Source organism: Dipodomys spectabilis, unplaced genomic scaffold (assembly GCF_019054845.1).
Source record: "Dipodomys spectabilis isolate Male_0828 unplaced genomic scaffold, ASM1905484v1 ptg000009l, whole genome shotgun sequence".
In the NCBI taxonomy this organism is placed as follows: domain Eukaryota; kingdom Metazoa; phylum Chordata; class Mammalia; order Rodentia; family Heteromyidae; genus Dipodomys; species Dipodomys spectabilis.
Window position 1 is genome coordinate 6,297,225 of NW_024870686.1, and position 17,473 is coordinate 6,314,697.

Below are 17,473 nucleotides of genomic sequence, written 5' to 3' on the forward strand. Positions count from 1 at the left end.
ATAGTAGGAAATACTACCTATCTCTCAATTCTGAAACATAATATCAATGGGACTCTGTTCTCTATTCAAAAGATAGAATGGCAAGCTGGATAAAAAGGCAAGACCCAGCTGGGCCCAGTAACTCACGCCTATAATCCTGGCTATTCAGGAGGCTGAGATCTGAGGATCACAGTTGGAAGCCAGCCAGTCAGAAAAGTCCATGGGATTCTTATCTGTAATTAACCACCAGAGAACCGGTGGCGCTATGGCTCAAAGTGGTAGAGCGTTAACCTTGAATAAAAAGAAAAAAAAAAGCTCAGGGACAGCACCTAGGCACTGAGTTCAAGCCCCACAACCAACAACAAAAAGGCAAGATGTAACTTTTTGTTGAATACAAAAAAAAACAAATACCACTTTGGGGTAAAAGAATGAAGAAGCATTTTCTAAGGATACATATCCCAAAAGTAGGCAGGAGTAGTTATGCTCAGATATAGGAAAACATATTATAAATCAAAATTAGAAGAGTGAAAGATACTTCATATTAATAACAGAAACTCTCAAATCAAACTGATATAAAAATTCTTAGTAACTATTGAGAGAAATAAAGCAAACTCAGAGAGAAGGGGTGCATGTTTTCTGGCATGGAGAATTAAGGCTTAAAATATAAACATATATAAAAACATAAACAAATGAAGAGGGGAAATATGCAGTCAAGAATCCAATATATATCCTTCAAAATTAAGATGAATAAGGGAAGGGGGTGGGTATGGGAGAGACAGGTGAGAATGTTGAAAGGGGTGGCACTGATATTGTATTCATAAGCTTTGTTAAATGGAAACTCCTTCAAACGACTACCTACAAATGATTTTTACAAAAAATACATATACAATAACATATGTACATATACACAAACTAACTAAAGTTTGGTATATTCAAGGTTGCATTTCCATGGTGAATGGTGAACTCTTGTGAATAATTAACAGACAGTTTAACAAAATGAACACAAGAAAGTTGAGACATGTCTTACCTATATGAGATGGGACTTAAGGGTAGGGGAATGGATAATGGAGAGTAATGGTGTACAAACACAGTCATAATACTTAATGTACACAGTAAAAAAAAAAATTAGAAGATCGATGGGGATAGGACCAAAGAGCTGATGGGAGAATGATGGAAGGAGAGACTGGTCAAGACACATTGTATACATACACAGATGTGTTAAGTCTGTAAGAAAATTCATTTTTACAATACTATTTTTCAAAAAAGTAACACAATACTGAAACAAATTAACTTGAGTCAGATCACTTCAAATCTTGCCTTTACCACTTACTAGATGAAGAAAAGAGCTGTTTAACTCTCTAAGCTGCCATTTCCTCCTCTATAAATTGGCTGTAATAACAGCATCAATCTAAGAAAGTCACTGGAAAGATTAAATGAGACAAAGCATCAATATAGGAAATGTGCTGAATATAATGTGTAGCATATAGTAAGCACTCAGTTTTAATTATTACTAATTGAAACAGTAACAGTGTTAACAATTAATACTAACATTAATAATTAAAATTGCTGCTGGAACTACTTAAAAGACAGTACAAAAAGTTCTGAGACATAGGCACTACTCAGATTTGTCAATAACTTTGGTAAAAATGTGGTGGTCTGCGCTACATGATTTGTTAGGTCCCTTGAATTAAAATTTTTCATTTTGCTTAGAAATTCCCCACTTCAATGGTAAATTGCCAGTGAAAATCACATTTAATTCATTCTTTTGCATATACAACATTCTAGAAAATCACAAGCATGTGGGACACATCTATAATCCCAGCACATAGAAGGTTGGGCCAGAAGGACTAGATGGATGTTCTAAGCAAGCTTCAAAAAAAGGAAAAACAAAAAAAAGAATGTTGCTCCTGACACTAAAAGACAGAATAAAGAAATGGAATACTTACAGAAACAATAAATGTTCACTTCAAAAATAAATTAAGCCTATCTTTTAAACTTTGTGGTATAACAAAAATTTAGAAACAAGGAGCTAGACACCATTGGCTTACACCTATAATCCTAGCTGCTCAGGAGGCTGAGATCGGAGGATCACAGTTCAAAGCCAGCCAGGGTAAAAAAGTCCATGAGACTCCTGTCTCAATAAACTACACAAAGAGAAAGCAGGAAGGAGAGTTCTGGGCTCAAGTGGTAGAGTGCTAACCTTGAGCAAAAAAAACCCAGGGAAAGTACCCAGTCCTTATGTTCAAACTTTAGGACATGCACAAAAAAGAAATTTAGAGATAGGAATGAAGCTTAAAATAACATAGGCAGATTATGTGAAGGATGACTATCTATACATATGCATATCCGTCATGCTCTGACCACTTGTAATCAATCACAGCATAATTACTAGTAGTCTAAACTGTTTAGTAACTGGTTGGATGTTAAATTACACTACCATCTAGTTGCAAGCCTACATTTCTTTGATAATAGGAGCCAATTTTTGTATAAGATATGAATATTTTGAGTGTGCAAAATTAAGGTTGATCTTAATCCTATGTTTTAGTAGTACACACTTAAAGGTTGAGAGAACAACTATTCCATCTGCTGCAAAATTTAGGACATGCTGCTTCCTCTCTTTTCTCTATAATACACATAATTTATGCATTGATTCCCTCTTTCTAAATGGGTAGGGAGAAAGCAATAGCAAAAACCATTTTTCTTGGACCTCACAGTTTCTCCTGTTTGAATATGATGAATTGCCTCTAGGTTTACAATAGCTGTCCATAATAATGTAACTGGAATTAGAGCCACTACACCAAAACAGTGAGAAAAAAATGATAGTCCTACAACCACTAGGTGGCATTTCTCATCACTTAGCCAACAGAGGATTCTTCAGCGCAACGTGTGTGTGTGTGTGTGTGTGTGTGTGTGTGTGTGTGTGTGTGTGTGTGTGTGTGTGTGTGTGTGTGTGTGTGTGTAGAAGGGAGGGAGGGAGGGAGTGTGCGTGTGTGTGTGTGTGTGTGTGTGTGTGTGTGTGTGTGTGTGTGTGTGTGTGTGTGTGTGTGTAGAAGGGAGGGAGGGAGGGAGGGAGTGTGCATGTGTTTCCTCCATCACTGCACCACAAACACTCTGCCCTAGAGGATCAACAGAAGGAACAAGCTATATTTAATCATCCCAAGAAATGAAAAAGATCCAATGACATCCATAGTCAGATATAACAAAAGACTTTATTCCATTTTAGAAGTGTTTAAGAACAAAAGAAGATATTTAAAACTCCTTTAATACAATCCTTCTAAAATCAAAAGCCTAGGAAAGGATTAGAAAAACCAATCTTCCTAGTTTCCAAAAACTTATTTTAAACCATTCTAAATTAATGGAAATCAATCCTCCAGAGCATGGGCTAGTGATTTACACCATGGAAATCCTGTCTGCACTACATGCACTGTGAACACTATTAATCCTTCTGTTTTATTTGTACCACTCCATATGCCAGATGGACCATGGGTAACCTAAAACTAGAAACTACATTTCACGCATTTTTCAAATCACTTGCTTTACAAATGAGCAGAGTATCTTCCAGTGTACTATGTGAAGCTCCCAACTTTTCTTTTAGAGATGTTAGTTCTCTTAATATGAACAGTTCAGATCAGTGCAATTCATTTACAAATTATTTAAATTGCTCTGGTTTGCACATGATACTTCCCTGAAAAATGTTCAGTTTACTTAACAAATGAGGTATATACAAACAATCACAGTAAAACCCACACTTAAAAATAACCCAAAAGTGGGCTGGGAAGGCGGCTTGGTGGTGAAGTGCTTGCCTTGCATGCATGAGACCCTGGGTTCGATTCCTCAGCACAGCATAAGCAGAAAAAGCCAGAAGCGACACTGTGGTTCAAGGGGCAGAGCTCCAGCCTTGAGCTGAAGAACTGAGGGACAGCGCCCAGGCCCAGAGTTCAGGCCCGCCACTGACAAAAAAAATAAAAGTAACCCAAAAGTCCTTCAGCAGGTGAATGGTTAAAAACTTTGGTATAGCAACATTGTGGAATAGTAATACAGCAACAAAAGGAAACAATTTTTTTAACTATGTGATAATTTGGATGGTATTCAAGGAATTAATGCTTAATGCTAAGTCAATAAGCTTCCAAAGGTAGTAAATCGTATATCCCACTTATATAATATTGCTGAAATAACAAAATGACATCACTGGAGACAAGACTGGGCATTATCAGGTGCAAAGGTTGGGGGTGGGAAAAACTGTAGTGTGGCTAAAAGAGGAGCCCCAAGAAACCTTGTAGAAATTGGTCTTGGTTGCAATACTAACAGTTACACAAATCTATATGAACTAAGACTGTACTGAATTATACACATACATGGAAATAAGTGCTTTGAAAACACTGAAATATGAATAATCCAGGAATATTGGACAAATGTCACATTCCTACTTTTGATATTATAGTATAGACATTCAAGAACTGACAGTAGAAAAAAGTGTATTTTTTTCAAACAACTTTTTATGAATCTCTAATTTTTTCAAAATAAAAAATGTTGTCAATCTTGAGTTTTTAAGCAATATGTGAAAAATATATCATTTCTGGTATTCATTCATGTAAAAATGTTACTCTTACTGGGCATCAGTCACTCATACCTTTAATCCTAGCTACTCAAGAGGATGAGATCTGAGCCAAACTAAGCAGGAAAGTCTGTTAGATTCTTATCTCCAATTAACCCCCAAGAAGCCAGAAGTGGAGCTGTCACTCAAGTGTATAGTGCTTGCCTTAAGGGGGGGGGGGGGGACACTCAAACAGTACCCAAACCCTGAGTTCAAGTCCTAAGTCTGGCCAAAATTTTAAAAAAGTTACTCATTAAAATTGGGAAACAAACTGGAATTAGCATTGTAGGAAAATTGCATTAGAATACAAATTTCCATTAGAATACATCATTCAGTATAATGTAAGAAGAGGCAGCACCCTTTACCATGTCCCAAAGTAAAAGCACAGAGGGATGAAAACATCACAGAGGAGGCATGGGACTAAACATGCTTCAGAAGCAACCGTATACTAACTATGACTCACAGCCCAAAGAATCTATAATTAACTTTGCTTTTGTTGTTGTCAATTTTCACAATAAGATTTTTACTCAGAGCCTTGCACTTGCTAGGTGAGTTCTCCACCACATTAAGTTCTAAGCATAACTTGACATTTTTAAAGGAGTATTTATGAGAAGAAGGAAAGAAACATATGACAAAGAAATAATACACTAGCCTTCCCCTTACCTCTCCCTATGGGCAGTTTGGTTTTCTGTAGTTTCAGTTGCCTATTGTCAGCCACAGTGCGAACGTATTAAGTGGAAAATTACAGAAATAAACAATACATAATTTTTAAATTTAACAGCATGCTGAGTAAAGTGAGGAAATCTTGTGCTGTTCTGCTATCTGTACAGTCACTCTATTCTCTCCAGAAAGCGAATAATCCCTTTCTCCAGCATAACAACACTATAGGTGCTACCCACCAGTTAGTCACTTTGTGATCTGGGTTATCAGATCAGCAGTCAAGCTACAGCAGTTGTAAGTTATTATTAGTTTTATAGTGGTTCATAGCCTCCAACTGTCATGGGTATGTATGTATATGAGAAAAACACAGCATATATAGTTTAATAGTATCATATATGAAGTTTCATTCCCCTCAGGGTCTGATGTGCCTATATTACCTCAACTTAACAGAAAGATGTTGCCAAGCCTGTTCAGAAGAATGCCTCAATAAATTTCATGTCAACCTTCAAAGAAGCCCTCATTAGAATTAAAAACATGGCTCCCTGTTTATAAAATCTATCTACCATTTTTGATCAGGTCCAAGTTCTTGATGTTTTGCTTACTTGGGAAAGCTTACTTACCAATGGGAGTGCTGCCTTCAGGGAGCCCAATGACCTGAAAGAACTTCTAAATTCATGCCCCCACTCAGAAATACAGTGAGCCTCATCCACAGCAATAAGCGAGATACCTACAAAAGTAAACACATACACATAAAAACACAAAAAAAATCCAAAAGATAAAATGGTCACCTAAATCAACACTGTCTTCTCGATTTAGATGACATAAATCTTTAGAAACGGAAAATAGCCAAATCAAAGTATTTGGTTCATGTGAAAATATAAGCACAACACCAAGTAACACCAAAAGTTGTTACTAAAAAGATGAGTAGGGAAGATAAATGGATAAAGGCATTAAGATTTAAATATATATATATATGTATATAAACTTAAATATCATGTATCTATTTCAGTTTTCATCATTATTCCTTAGAAAAGTAAAATTCATTACTATCCAATTGTTCTCCAAAATATCACTTATGAACCACCTACAACAAAGTCTCTCTTTAAGAGACTATTGGGCACCAATAGCTCACATCTATAATCCTAACTACTCAGGAAGCTGAGTCTAAGGATGGCCATTGGAAGGCAGCCCAGGCAGAAAAGTATACAGGACTCTTATCTTGTGGCAAAATGCCACAAGTGTAGCTGTGTTCAAGTGATAGAGCACTGGCCTTGGGCAAAAAAAGCCTAGCCACAAGACTTAGGGGCCCCACCACAAAAAGGAAAAAAAAAAGAATTGTTCTCTTTGGCAGTATGTTTAATTTTATCTCATAGATGGACTATCAAGCAACAGAAGTTAGCACATTCTGGACTAGAAATATGGCTTAGTAGTAGAGTGTCACATACACAGGAAAAACAGGAAGTAGCGTTGTGGCTCAAGTGGTAGAGTACCAGCCTTGAGCAAAAGAAGCTCAGGGACAGTGCCCAGGCCCTGAGTTCAAGCCCCAGGACTGGCACAAAAGAGAAACAAACAAACAAAAAAAAAAGAGTGAGTACATTCCTGAGATTAAATACATCACTTTTTAAGACTGATCTTATCAAGTTCAGAAAGTTCCTCTGCAATAATAGTATTAGAAGACAGAACTGACAACCACACAACCCTAGTGTAAAATGGGATGAGAAAAATTAATATTTTTATGTACAAAGTAGGTTTAATATCTAAGACAAAAGTAATTTTCTTCATTTCTCAGTTTTAAAAATGTTTGTATTCGTCTATCGCACCTAACATTTTTTTTTTTTGGGGGGGGGGGGGTCTGGTCATGGGGCCTGAACTCTGGGCCTGGGCGCTGTCCCTCAGCTCTTCAGCTCAAGGCTAGCACTCTACCACTTGAGCCACAACACCACTTCCGGCTTTTTTCTTTTCCCTTATCTGGTGCTGAGGAATCGAACCCAAGGCCTTATGCATGCAAGGCAAGCGCTCTACCACTGAGCCACCTTCCCAGCCCCTAACATTTCTTATAACATCAAAAATAAATGAGATCATTCATTTGTCTAAGAAAATAAAGCCTGATACAAAAAAAGTAACAAATTGGGTGTTGATGGTTCATTCATGCGTTTAGCTATCCAAGAAGGTGAGATCTAAGGATCAAGATTCAAAGTAGTATAAGCTAAAAAGTCATTTTTAAAACAACCAGCAAAATGTTAGTCTGGATACAAATAGCTCAAGTAGTAGAACACCAGTCAAGTAAGTAAGCATTTGCAATAAAAGCTTTGAATGCAACTGTCATATAGTGGAATATGACCACAGAGAAGAAAACAATGAAGGAGAAATGTACAGTACAAAACAGAAGTGATGTCAGCTTTTGATTATTTCTATATTTACATTTTCTGATAAAAAAAAAACCTCTAATATAGGTTTAGGGTTTTTGTTGATTTGTTTTTCCTTTTTTTACTTGTAATCAGTCATACGTGTAATAAAAGGTAGCATGGTTTCCTATGAAAAGCTATAGATGTTCGGCCTCACAGGCCTGTTACAACTGAATGTTCAAGGTGGGAAGCTGTTTCACTACATGTTTCCTAAAGCTTGAGGTGTGACATTCATGAACAAAGATAAAGAACTACTACTATGCTGATGTAATATTAAAAATATGAACGGTAACACAATTTTGTACAATATGAATTTTGTAAAATATAAAATTCAATATATAAAATACGTGTGGAAATGTATATTCCAAACACTGCACTACAGAAATTTAAATAAATAATATAATTTTTCCCTCAAAATGGTTTATTGGTTATGCAAAGAAAATAGGTACATAAAGAGACAACAATACAGAAGAACAATTTCTATGGCAAAATGAATTTTAGGATGAGATAAAACAGAAGAAATACCAAGTTGGAGAGACAGAGACTTCCTGAAGATAATATATATATATATGTATACATATATATATATGTATATATATATGTATACATATATATATGTATATGTATATATACATATACATATGTATATATATATATGTATACATATATATGCATATATATATATACATATACATATATATATGTATATATATATATATACATATATATATGGTTTTTTTGGGGGGGTCCGGTCGTGGGGCCTGAACTCTGGGCCTGGGCGCTATCCCTCAGCTCTTTAGCTCAAGGCAAGTGCTCTACCACTTGAGCCACAGAACCACTTCTGGCTTTTTCTGCTTATGTGATGCTGAGGAATCAAACCCAGGGCCTCATTCATGCAAGGCAAGCACTCTACCACTGAGCAACCTTCCCAGCCCCCGGGAAGATAGTATTTAAAATAAACTTTAATACAAGTGAAATCTAGGACTGTGCACGGTAATGCACACCTATAATCTAAGGAGGCCACGTTGAAAAAGATGGCAGTTGAAAACTAACCCCTGGCAAAAGTAGAGATGAGATCAGTGATATGTACTGCAATCTTAACTACAAAAAATGAGCTGGAAAACTGTGAGCCAAGGTTGCCTTGACAAAAATTTAAAATCTTATCCAAAAAATAACTAAGGCAAAAATGTTTAGAGCAAAGCTAAAGTGTTCTGAGTTCAAACATCAATAAAATCCTCCCCACAATAAAAACAAAAAACAAAAAACAAAGCATCCTTCCACAGGTTTAAAATAACAAAAATTCAAACTCATACCTGTAAGCCTAGCTACCTTATCTGAGGATCACAGTTCTGAGCCAGCTCAGGTAATTTATCTCCAATAAACTGCCAAAAAAGGCAGAAGTAGAGATGTCGCTCAAGAGGTAGAGCACTAGATTTGAGCAAAAGAAGCTCAGGAGCAATAGCCAGGCCCTGAGTTAAAGTCCTAAGACTATCGAAACTAACTAACTAACTAAATAAATAAATAAATCAGTAAGTACTTACGAAGGTTTTATTTGATCACTTACCAATCTTAGCCTCAAGTTGCCGAAGCAGGTCCAAATTACCTGAGCAGAATTCTGGAGTTATATATACAATCCGGTACTTGCCTCTGTAAAGACAAACAAATTTACAAAAAGAAATAGGAAAAAAATAATAATATAAACAGGGCATTGCACTGTGGTACAACACTTGTACTTTGCATGCATGAATCCCTGAGTCCACCCCTTAGTTCTGAAAGAAAAGATTAATAAAAATGGGGAAAAAGCTGGGTGCCGGTGGCTTATGCCTGTAATCCTAACTACTCAGGGGGCAAAGGTCTGAGGATCACAGTTCAAAGCCAGCCCAGGCAGGAAAAGCCATCAAACTCTTATCTCCAATAAACCACCAGAAAACTGGAAAAGTGGTAGTGCTAGTTTTGAGCTGAAGACCTGAAGGACAGTGCCCAGGCCCAGAGTTCAAGTCCCATGACTGACCAAAAAACAAAAACAGAAAGATAATAGGGAAAAAGGGGGGGTGGGGAAGCAATCAAGCAGGTACAAAACAAATATGCCTTTAGGAAATTAAGACAGTATTCTAATTATATAGGAAACTATAAATAATCTTAATGTAAGACTGTCCAGATTTGAACTCAGTTTGTCTTCAAAACTCTACGTTGGATACATGGCTCAAGTGGCAGAGTGAAAGCTGAGCATCTGAGCAAGCATAAGAGTCCTGAGTCCATACCCTCAATATTGGCAAAAAACAGAGGAGAGGGGAGGGGAGGAGGACAGGAGAGAAGGGAGTGGAAGGGAGGAGGGACTGAAGGAAAGGAGGGGAGAAAGAAATGTCTGCCATTCAAAGACTTGTGTAAAAATGTTCACAGTAGCTATATTTGTAATAGCCCAAAATATAAATAAACATCAAGTAAATGAATAAACAGACTGTAATATAGCCATATAATGAAATTTACTTGCTAATAAAAAGAATGAGTTATTAATAAATGTAGTAACATAATGAATTTCAAAATAATTATGCTGCAGTACTTAAACCAAACCAAAAAATGACCACATAATAAATAAAATGCAAACTAATTTATACTGACAGAAAGTAAATCAACAGTTAATGGTGGCATAGGATCGAATTAAGAAAGTTTGATTTGCCAGTGGGACCAGTAGCTATCTAACTATCTACTCAAGAGGCTGAGATCTGAAGATCAAGATTCAAAGCCAACTGGGGCAGAAAATCCACAGAATCTTACCTCTAATAAATTACCCAAAAAAGCCAGAAGTGCAGCTTTGGCTCAAATGGTAGAATGCTTGCCTTGAGGGCAAAAAAAAAAAACCTAAAAGACAGCAGCTAGGACTTGAGTTCAAGCCCTAGTACCAACCCCCAAAAAGCAACATTGAAAGTGATGGACATATTCATTCCCTAAACTATGATCGTGATTTATAGGTTAAAAAAAAAATCAACATCTACTAAATTAGGTATTTTCATTCTGTAAAATACATCATATGTCAACAAAGGTGATGCAAATGGTCAAAAAAAAAACAAAACAGATGTTCACAAAAAGACGATTACTGGAATCCTCACACCAACCTTACTGGGAGTACCGCAAAACTAGAAATAACCTAGATGTATATCAGCAAAGAAATGTAAAACCATACTATACAACATTCATACAATAAATTATCACTCAGATTTTAAAACTACACCAGTGATATATGAAACACCATGTAAAAGTTGCAAGAACATTATGTTGACTGAAAAATTTTTACATAAAAGAGTAGTACATGAAATTCTTTTTTTGTGTGTGTGTCCGGTTATGGGGTCTGAATTCTGGGCCTGGGCGCTGTCCCTCAGCTCTTCAGCTCAGGGCTAGCGCTCTACCACTTGAGCCACAGCGCCACTTCCGGGTTTTTTCTTTTATGTTTATGTGGTGCTGAGGAATCGAACCCAGGGCCTCATGCTTGCAAGGCAAGCGCTCTACCACTGAGTCACCTTCCTAGCCCCTTGTACATGAAATTCTAGAGCATACAAAGCTAAATAAAAACTATAGTAAAAAAAAAAAAAAAAAATGGGGCGATGGTTTGACTCAGGACAAAAGATGGAAGGAATATAATAAAAGAGACATTAAGAAACTTTGTAGAGTGACAGTAATATAATCTCTTTTTTTTTGCCAGTCCTGGGCCTTGAACTCAAGGCGTGGGCACTGTCCCTGGGTTTCTTTTGCTCAAGGCTAGCACTCTACCACTTGAGCCACGCCACGGTACCACTTCTGGCTTTTTCTATTCATATGGTACTAAGTAATCAAACCTAAAGCTTCATGTATAACAGGGCAAGCACTCTACTATTAAGCCACACTTCCAGCTGAGCAATATAATCTTGATAGGGATTTGATTTACACATTTGTATGCATTTCTCACAGCTCAGTAAATGGTTGTATGTATTATGTTCACATATACATACATATCTACATACATCAATATATAGAACTATCTTGTGTTCACAGGAGATGATATTTTTCTTAGGAATTGTGTCATGATAGGATTAATGAGCTAAGATATCCAGAATCCATTCTGCAATCAGTTACAAATTCTCCAAGTAATGGCAAATTATTTGTCTCTGTACTTAAAGTTTCTTATGTATGTAAATACTCTTCAAGTTCTCTTCTTAGCAAAATTTGAAGATTCCATGACTACAATGCTAATTTTACAGCCCCAAGATGTTTTAAAGTTTAAAATATTTAAATTTTCTACGCTATAAAAACCACCATTAAGAAAGTACATTTCAAATATAAACATTTTACGCTATGCATTAAGGAAAATTTTTTCACATACAAAATTCTCTAATACCTTATAGACACGTGACCGTATGATCAGAAATCATATAAATTACTCACAATTTGATATCTTCCAAAACATTTTTTGATTGTGCAGATCCAAGGAAACAGGCCGAAATGTTGGACATTCTATACGAAGAAAACAAGTATTATGGCATTCTATACAAAATACAAATATCAACTTTACTCTTATATGAAAAGGAATAAAGATACAGTTCTTTCATGTAGTCCTCTTCGCAATCCTCATTTTGTATCTTATTAGTTTGATAAATCCCTTCAAAGCCAATGAAAAGTTGGCTTTACAGTTAGTCTTTCAAAATGGCATCAAAAGATACTTTAGAGTATTTCATAGATTAAAAAATAAAAATAGGGCTAGGAATGTGGCTTAGTAGAGTTCTTGCCTAGCATGCATGAAGTCCTAGGTTTGATTCCTCAGTACCACATAAATCAACAAAGCCAGAAGGAGTGCTGTGCTCAAGTGATAGAGTGCTAGCCTTGAGCAAAAGAAGCTCAGGACAGTGCCTAGGGCCTGACTTCAAGCCCTAGGATTGGGAAAAAAATGAAAAATAGAAATAAATTTCTTCTAGGTACTAACTGCCAACACCTGTAATCCTAGCTACTCAGGAGAAAGAGATCTGTGTGGTTCAAAGCCAACCTAGGAAGTAAATTGTCTGTGAAACTCTAATCTCCAATTAATCACCAAAATGCTGGAAGCAGAACTGTGGCTCTGGTATAGTGCTAGCTTTAAGCATAAAAGCTTAGTGATAGCACCTAAGCCCTGAGTTCAAGCCCCAGGACCGGCACCAATTAAAAAATAGATAAATAAATGAAATAATAAATTTCTATTTATAAATTTCATATACACTAATAAGCACAGGTAAACCAAAGGAAAAAATTTTGAAATAGTTAATATAAACTGAAAAACAGTAACAATTCTCTTTTAAAAAATGTTTTTAGATACAAGGACACGTGCACCTCCATGTTTATTGCAGCACTGTTCGCAATAGCTAGGATATGGAAACAACCTAGGTGCCCCACCACAGATGAATGGATCCAAAAATTGTGGTATCTATACACAATGGAATATTATGCAGCCATTAGAAATGACAAAATAATGGCATTTGCAGGGAAATGGATGGAGCTAGAAGGAATCATGTTGAGCGAGGTAAGCCAAGAACGAAGAGACAAACGGTACATGGTCTCCCTCATAAGTGGATGCTAAATCCAAAAGGTTAGGTGATACGACAAAACTAACAGGACTTAAGAAACAAAGAACTCCCGCTCATCTGGTTGAACCACTACTAAATATCCTCATGCTGCTGATCACAAATATGGTATATAACATGTGAACACTGTTATATATTACAGACTGTGGTAGACAATTTGCTCCAGGGAAGTTAGAATGAACTTGTGACTTTGAAATTATGTAATCATTTAATCACAATCAAAAAAAAAAAAAAAAAAAAAGAACCTCGGGGAAGGGAGGGAGGGAGGGGATGGTAGGGGGAAAACAATGGAGGGGGTAACAATGTTCAAGAGGAAGTGTACTCATAACCTCACTCATGTAACTGTAACCCTCTGTATAGTAGCTTTACAATAAAAAAAAAAATAAAAAAAATAAAAAAAAAAAAAAAATGTTTTTAGAAAACTTAAGGAAGAAGATAGGCTCTTCCATTAAAGTATTATTTATCTCTAATAAAGAAAGCACCACTTCCAGAAACATGTTACTGTGAACTAGATTTCACAGTAAAAGATTCATTCATAGGAAAAGAAAAATGGCAATCGGTTGTGATGACACAGACTTATAAAGCTAGCACCAGGAAGCTGAGAGAGGAGCAGCACAAGCTCCAGGCCATACTGAGCAACAAAGGGACACTGCCTCAAAAAGGCAAAAACAAAAAAAGAGCAATTAGATGGGACTGCAAGCATTACTTACTGAAGCTGGAGCACTTGGTCTTCCATCAGAGAAATAAGAGGTGAGATGACAATGCCAATCTTGCCTACATATACAGGAGGATACTGGAAGCACAAACTCTTTCCATACCCTTAGAATAAAATAGCACATTCACAACTATAAAAACAAACCCTTAATACTCAAATTTCTTCTTGCAATGTACTTATGTAACACAATAAACAATACTAGCATGCCATTTTCCGAAAAGTAAATGCATGAATAAACTTGAACACCTATTCCTTGTTCATTCTCTTCTATATTTTACACCATTTGTAAATGCAAATATTTTGAGAATTTAATGCAAGTTTATGTACCTAAAACCTAATAACCAACACAGCCAGGTATCTGTAATTCATATCAGCAATTCCACTGAGGATCAGCTACTCATGAGGCCAAGATCCAGAAAATTGTGGTTCCAAGGAAGCTCAGGCAAAAAAGTTCTAGAAATTACATCTCCAAAATAAGATGGAAAAAATGGGCTGCAGATGTAACTCAAGTAAAGAACCCCAGTCAAGCAAGCAAACTGAATAAGGGTGAGCCCTGAATCCAAACACTAGTACTGGAAAAAAATTAATTAACTTTATAAAAAAAGAACAAATGTGAACAAAATGAGGCTGGAGGGATGCCTCAAGTTGTAAAGTCCCGATTTAGCAAGTATTTTTAGAGTAAAAGTATTGCTGGGTGCTGATAGCTCACACCTGTGATCCTAGCTACTCAGAAGGCTGAGATCTGAGGATCATGGTTCAAAGCCAGCCCGGGCAAGAAAGTCCGTTCAACTCTTATCTCCAATAAACCACCAGAAAACCAAAAGTGGCGTTGTGGCTAAAGTAGTAAAGTGCTTGCCTTGAGCTGAAGAGCTGAGGGACAGTGCCCAGGCCCAGAGTTTAAGCCCCATGACCAACAAGGAAAAAAAAGAAAAAGAAAGTATTTATTTAAGGCAAACTTACCAGTTGCCATGACAACAACATTATCTCTTCTTTCTTCCAATACAGAATAAATAACTTTCCACTGGACCCTTGAATGTAAAAAACAAAAAGCTATTTCATTTTATTAATAAGAAGCCCAGTGCACAAGTAAAAACCTATTTAATTTCTCACTTTCTCTAATAAAATTTTATTTATACTCTAGAGCAATTCCAGGAATTTTAAAATAAAGGACAGCAATTCATCAACCTCTCATTCAGGCTAAGAGAAGTTTTCATTTGGTATATGTATTAAATTTTATTACATGTATCTCAAGTGTAAAATAAATTCCAAGCACCAAGAAAAATAAGAAAAACAAACTTTGGTAAAATAAAAAGCACATACAGTAGAAAGATGGTATATTAAATGGTAACAGTAGAATAAAACGATAATAATAAGAACTCAGGTGAAGGGTACACAGATACCCATTCTTTTTAAAGCCTTTCACCTTTACTGTTCCTTAAAATTGTTTCTTAGTAAAATGTCAAGGGAAAAATCAATTGAAGAGGTAGTCTTCGACACTAATACTAACCTTGTCTTATATACATACTAGCTACACACTACATTCAGTTTATCAAATTTTATTAACTTATACACCAAGGAGCTTTTCTTTACAGGATATATTTCAATTTTAACTTTTAAGACTGGAAAAAGGAATGAAATGCTTCAATGAAGTCTATCCTAAATTCTCTGAACTCCACTGAGAAAATCTCCACTGAGATTTTTACTAGCTAATTTCATTCAAATGTACATGCTACTCATCTACTTTTTACACTTAAATATGTACCCATTCGATTTTAAAACATCCTGAGTATATAAAGTAAATAAAATTATCTGTCTCAAAGTATTGTTTTATAAACCTTTATTTTATAAGTATACTTTGAAAATATGCTATATAAAATAAACAAACATAAAACTTGAAAAAAAAACTCAAAGAAGGAGATTGCTTAGACTCTAACGCAAATGTATGTGGAAATGTAACAATGAAATCCCCTTCTATATAATTTATATAAGCTAATTTTTTTTAAGAACTTAAGGAAAAAAATAACTGTCTGGTTGCAGTGGCTCAAGCCTGAAATCCTAACTACTTGTGAGGTGGAGATATGAGGATCTCAGTTTGAGATTGGCATCTCAACCAATAGCATGTCAGTGAACCCAGGATCAGGGAAAGCATAATGGCTGGGCAGAGTGGCCCATGTTTGTTATTCTCAGAGACACAGGAAAACACAAATCAGAAGATTAAAGCCAAGACAGTCCCAAACATATTTCAACAAAAATAACCAACACAACCAGGTATCTGTGGTTCACATCTGCAATTCCACTGAGGATTAGCTACTCATGAGGCCAAGATCCAGAAAATTGTTGTTCCAAGGAAGCTCAGGCAAAAAAGTTCTAGAAATTACATCTCCAAAATAAGATGGAAAAAATGGGCTGCAGATGTAACTCAAGTAAAGAACCCTAGTCAAGCAAGCAAACTGAATAAGGGTGAGGCCCTGAATCCAAACCCCAGTACTGGAAAAAAATAATTAACTTTATAAAAAAAGAACAAATGTGAACAAAATGAGGCTGGAGGGATGGCTCAAGTGGTAAAGTCCCGATTTAGCAAGTACAAGGACCTAAGTTCAATCCTTGGTATCCATGAAAGGAAAAATTCTGTTTTAAATGAAAATTCATTATATATGTATTTAGGTTCTATAGAGAACCACTCAGTCAAAGGAAAATCATTTTTCTTTGCTTACAAAAATAATTTACAGAAATAATTTATGAAATTACCCTGAAATAGTTTTGTAATCACTTATAGGATTGTGATATATATTTCAATAATGAAGTTGTGTGTGCCTATTCTTAAATGAATAAGCAGTTTACTTTTTTGTCCTGTTTAAAGATATAACTAAGTATATCATTAACTAAGATTATACTCACGGTTTAAAACTGCAATGGCCAAAATAGGTCTTGAGGCAAATAATTTGCGTTGCACTGGGTTCTGGCAAAAAATGATCTTAAAAATAAAATACAACGGGCACTTATGTTCATATAGAAATATTTCAGATAAGAGGAAGAAAAGTTTCTGGTTTCTCATAAAGAACAGAGTTAGGTATCTAAGGTTGCCATTTTCTTTTAGTACAATTAATTTGTTCCTCTGTGTATCAGGTATGACTCTAGTTGAATGCTGTGATTACTATTCAACTATGAGAATGCTGTGGTGGTCACACTTACCAACACTGTCAAAACCTGTATTTTAGAATCAGCTACAGTTCTAGCTCTACCATCAATAATAAACACTTCAGCAAACAACAGAGCACTTCAAACTTTATAATATAACCAACTTTCAATTAATAATAAATAGAATTTACTGTCACAATCTGTTTTACAGTTTTAAATAATATATTTTAGTTGTCTAAAACTAAACTATTTACCTAAATAGTTTCATTTAGTTATCTAATTAGTTAACTTTAGCTACCTAAATGTGACTAAATTTTGAATCTGCACAGCATAATGGAATCATGTTTTCTCTACACAATGACTATCACTGTCTCATGAGTAGCCAAAACAGGATAAAACA

General features: G+C 35.7%; 1 protein-coding gene across 1 annotated transcript in view; it reads right to left on the bottom strand.

Moving 5' to 3' along the window:
• Window positions 1-17,473, bottom strand: part of Wrn (WRN RecQ like helicase) — a 133,746-nt gene that overhangs the window by 56,681 nt on the left and 59,592 nt on the right. The window contains exons 12-17 of the mRNA XM_042701966.1: window positions 16,834-16,912; window positions 14,896-14,963; window positions 13,931-14,039; window positions 12,055-12,123; window positions 9,203-9,285; window positions 5,854-5,960 (exon numbers count right to left, since the gene is read on the bottom strand). Of these exons, the coding sequence (XP_042557900.1) occupies window positions 5,854-5,960; window positions 9,203-9,285; window positions 12,055-12,123; window positions 13,931-14,039; window positions 14,896-14,963; window positions 16,834-16,912 (515 nt within the window). The remainder of the gene's footprint in view (window positions 1-5,853; window positions 5,961-9,202; window positions 9,286-12,054; window positions 12,124-13,930; window positions 14,040-14,895; window positions 14,964-16,833; window positions 16,913-17,473) is intronic.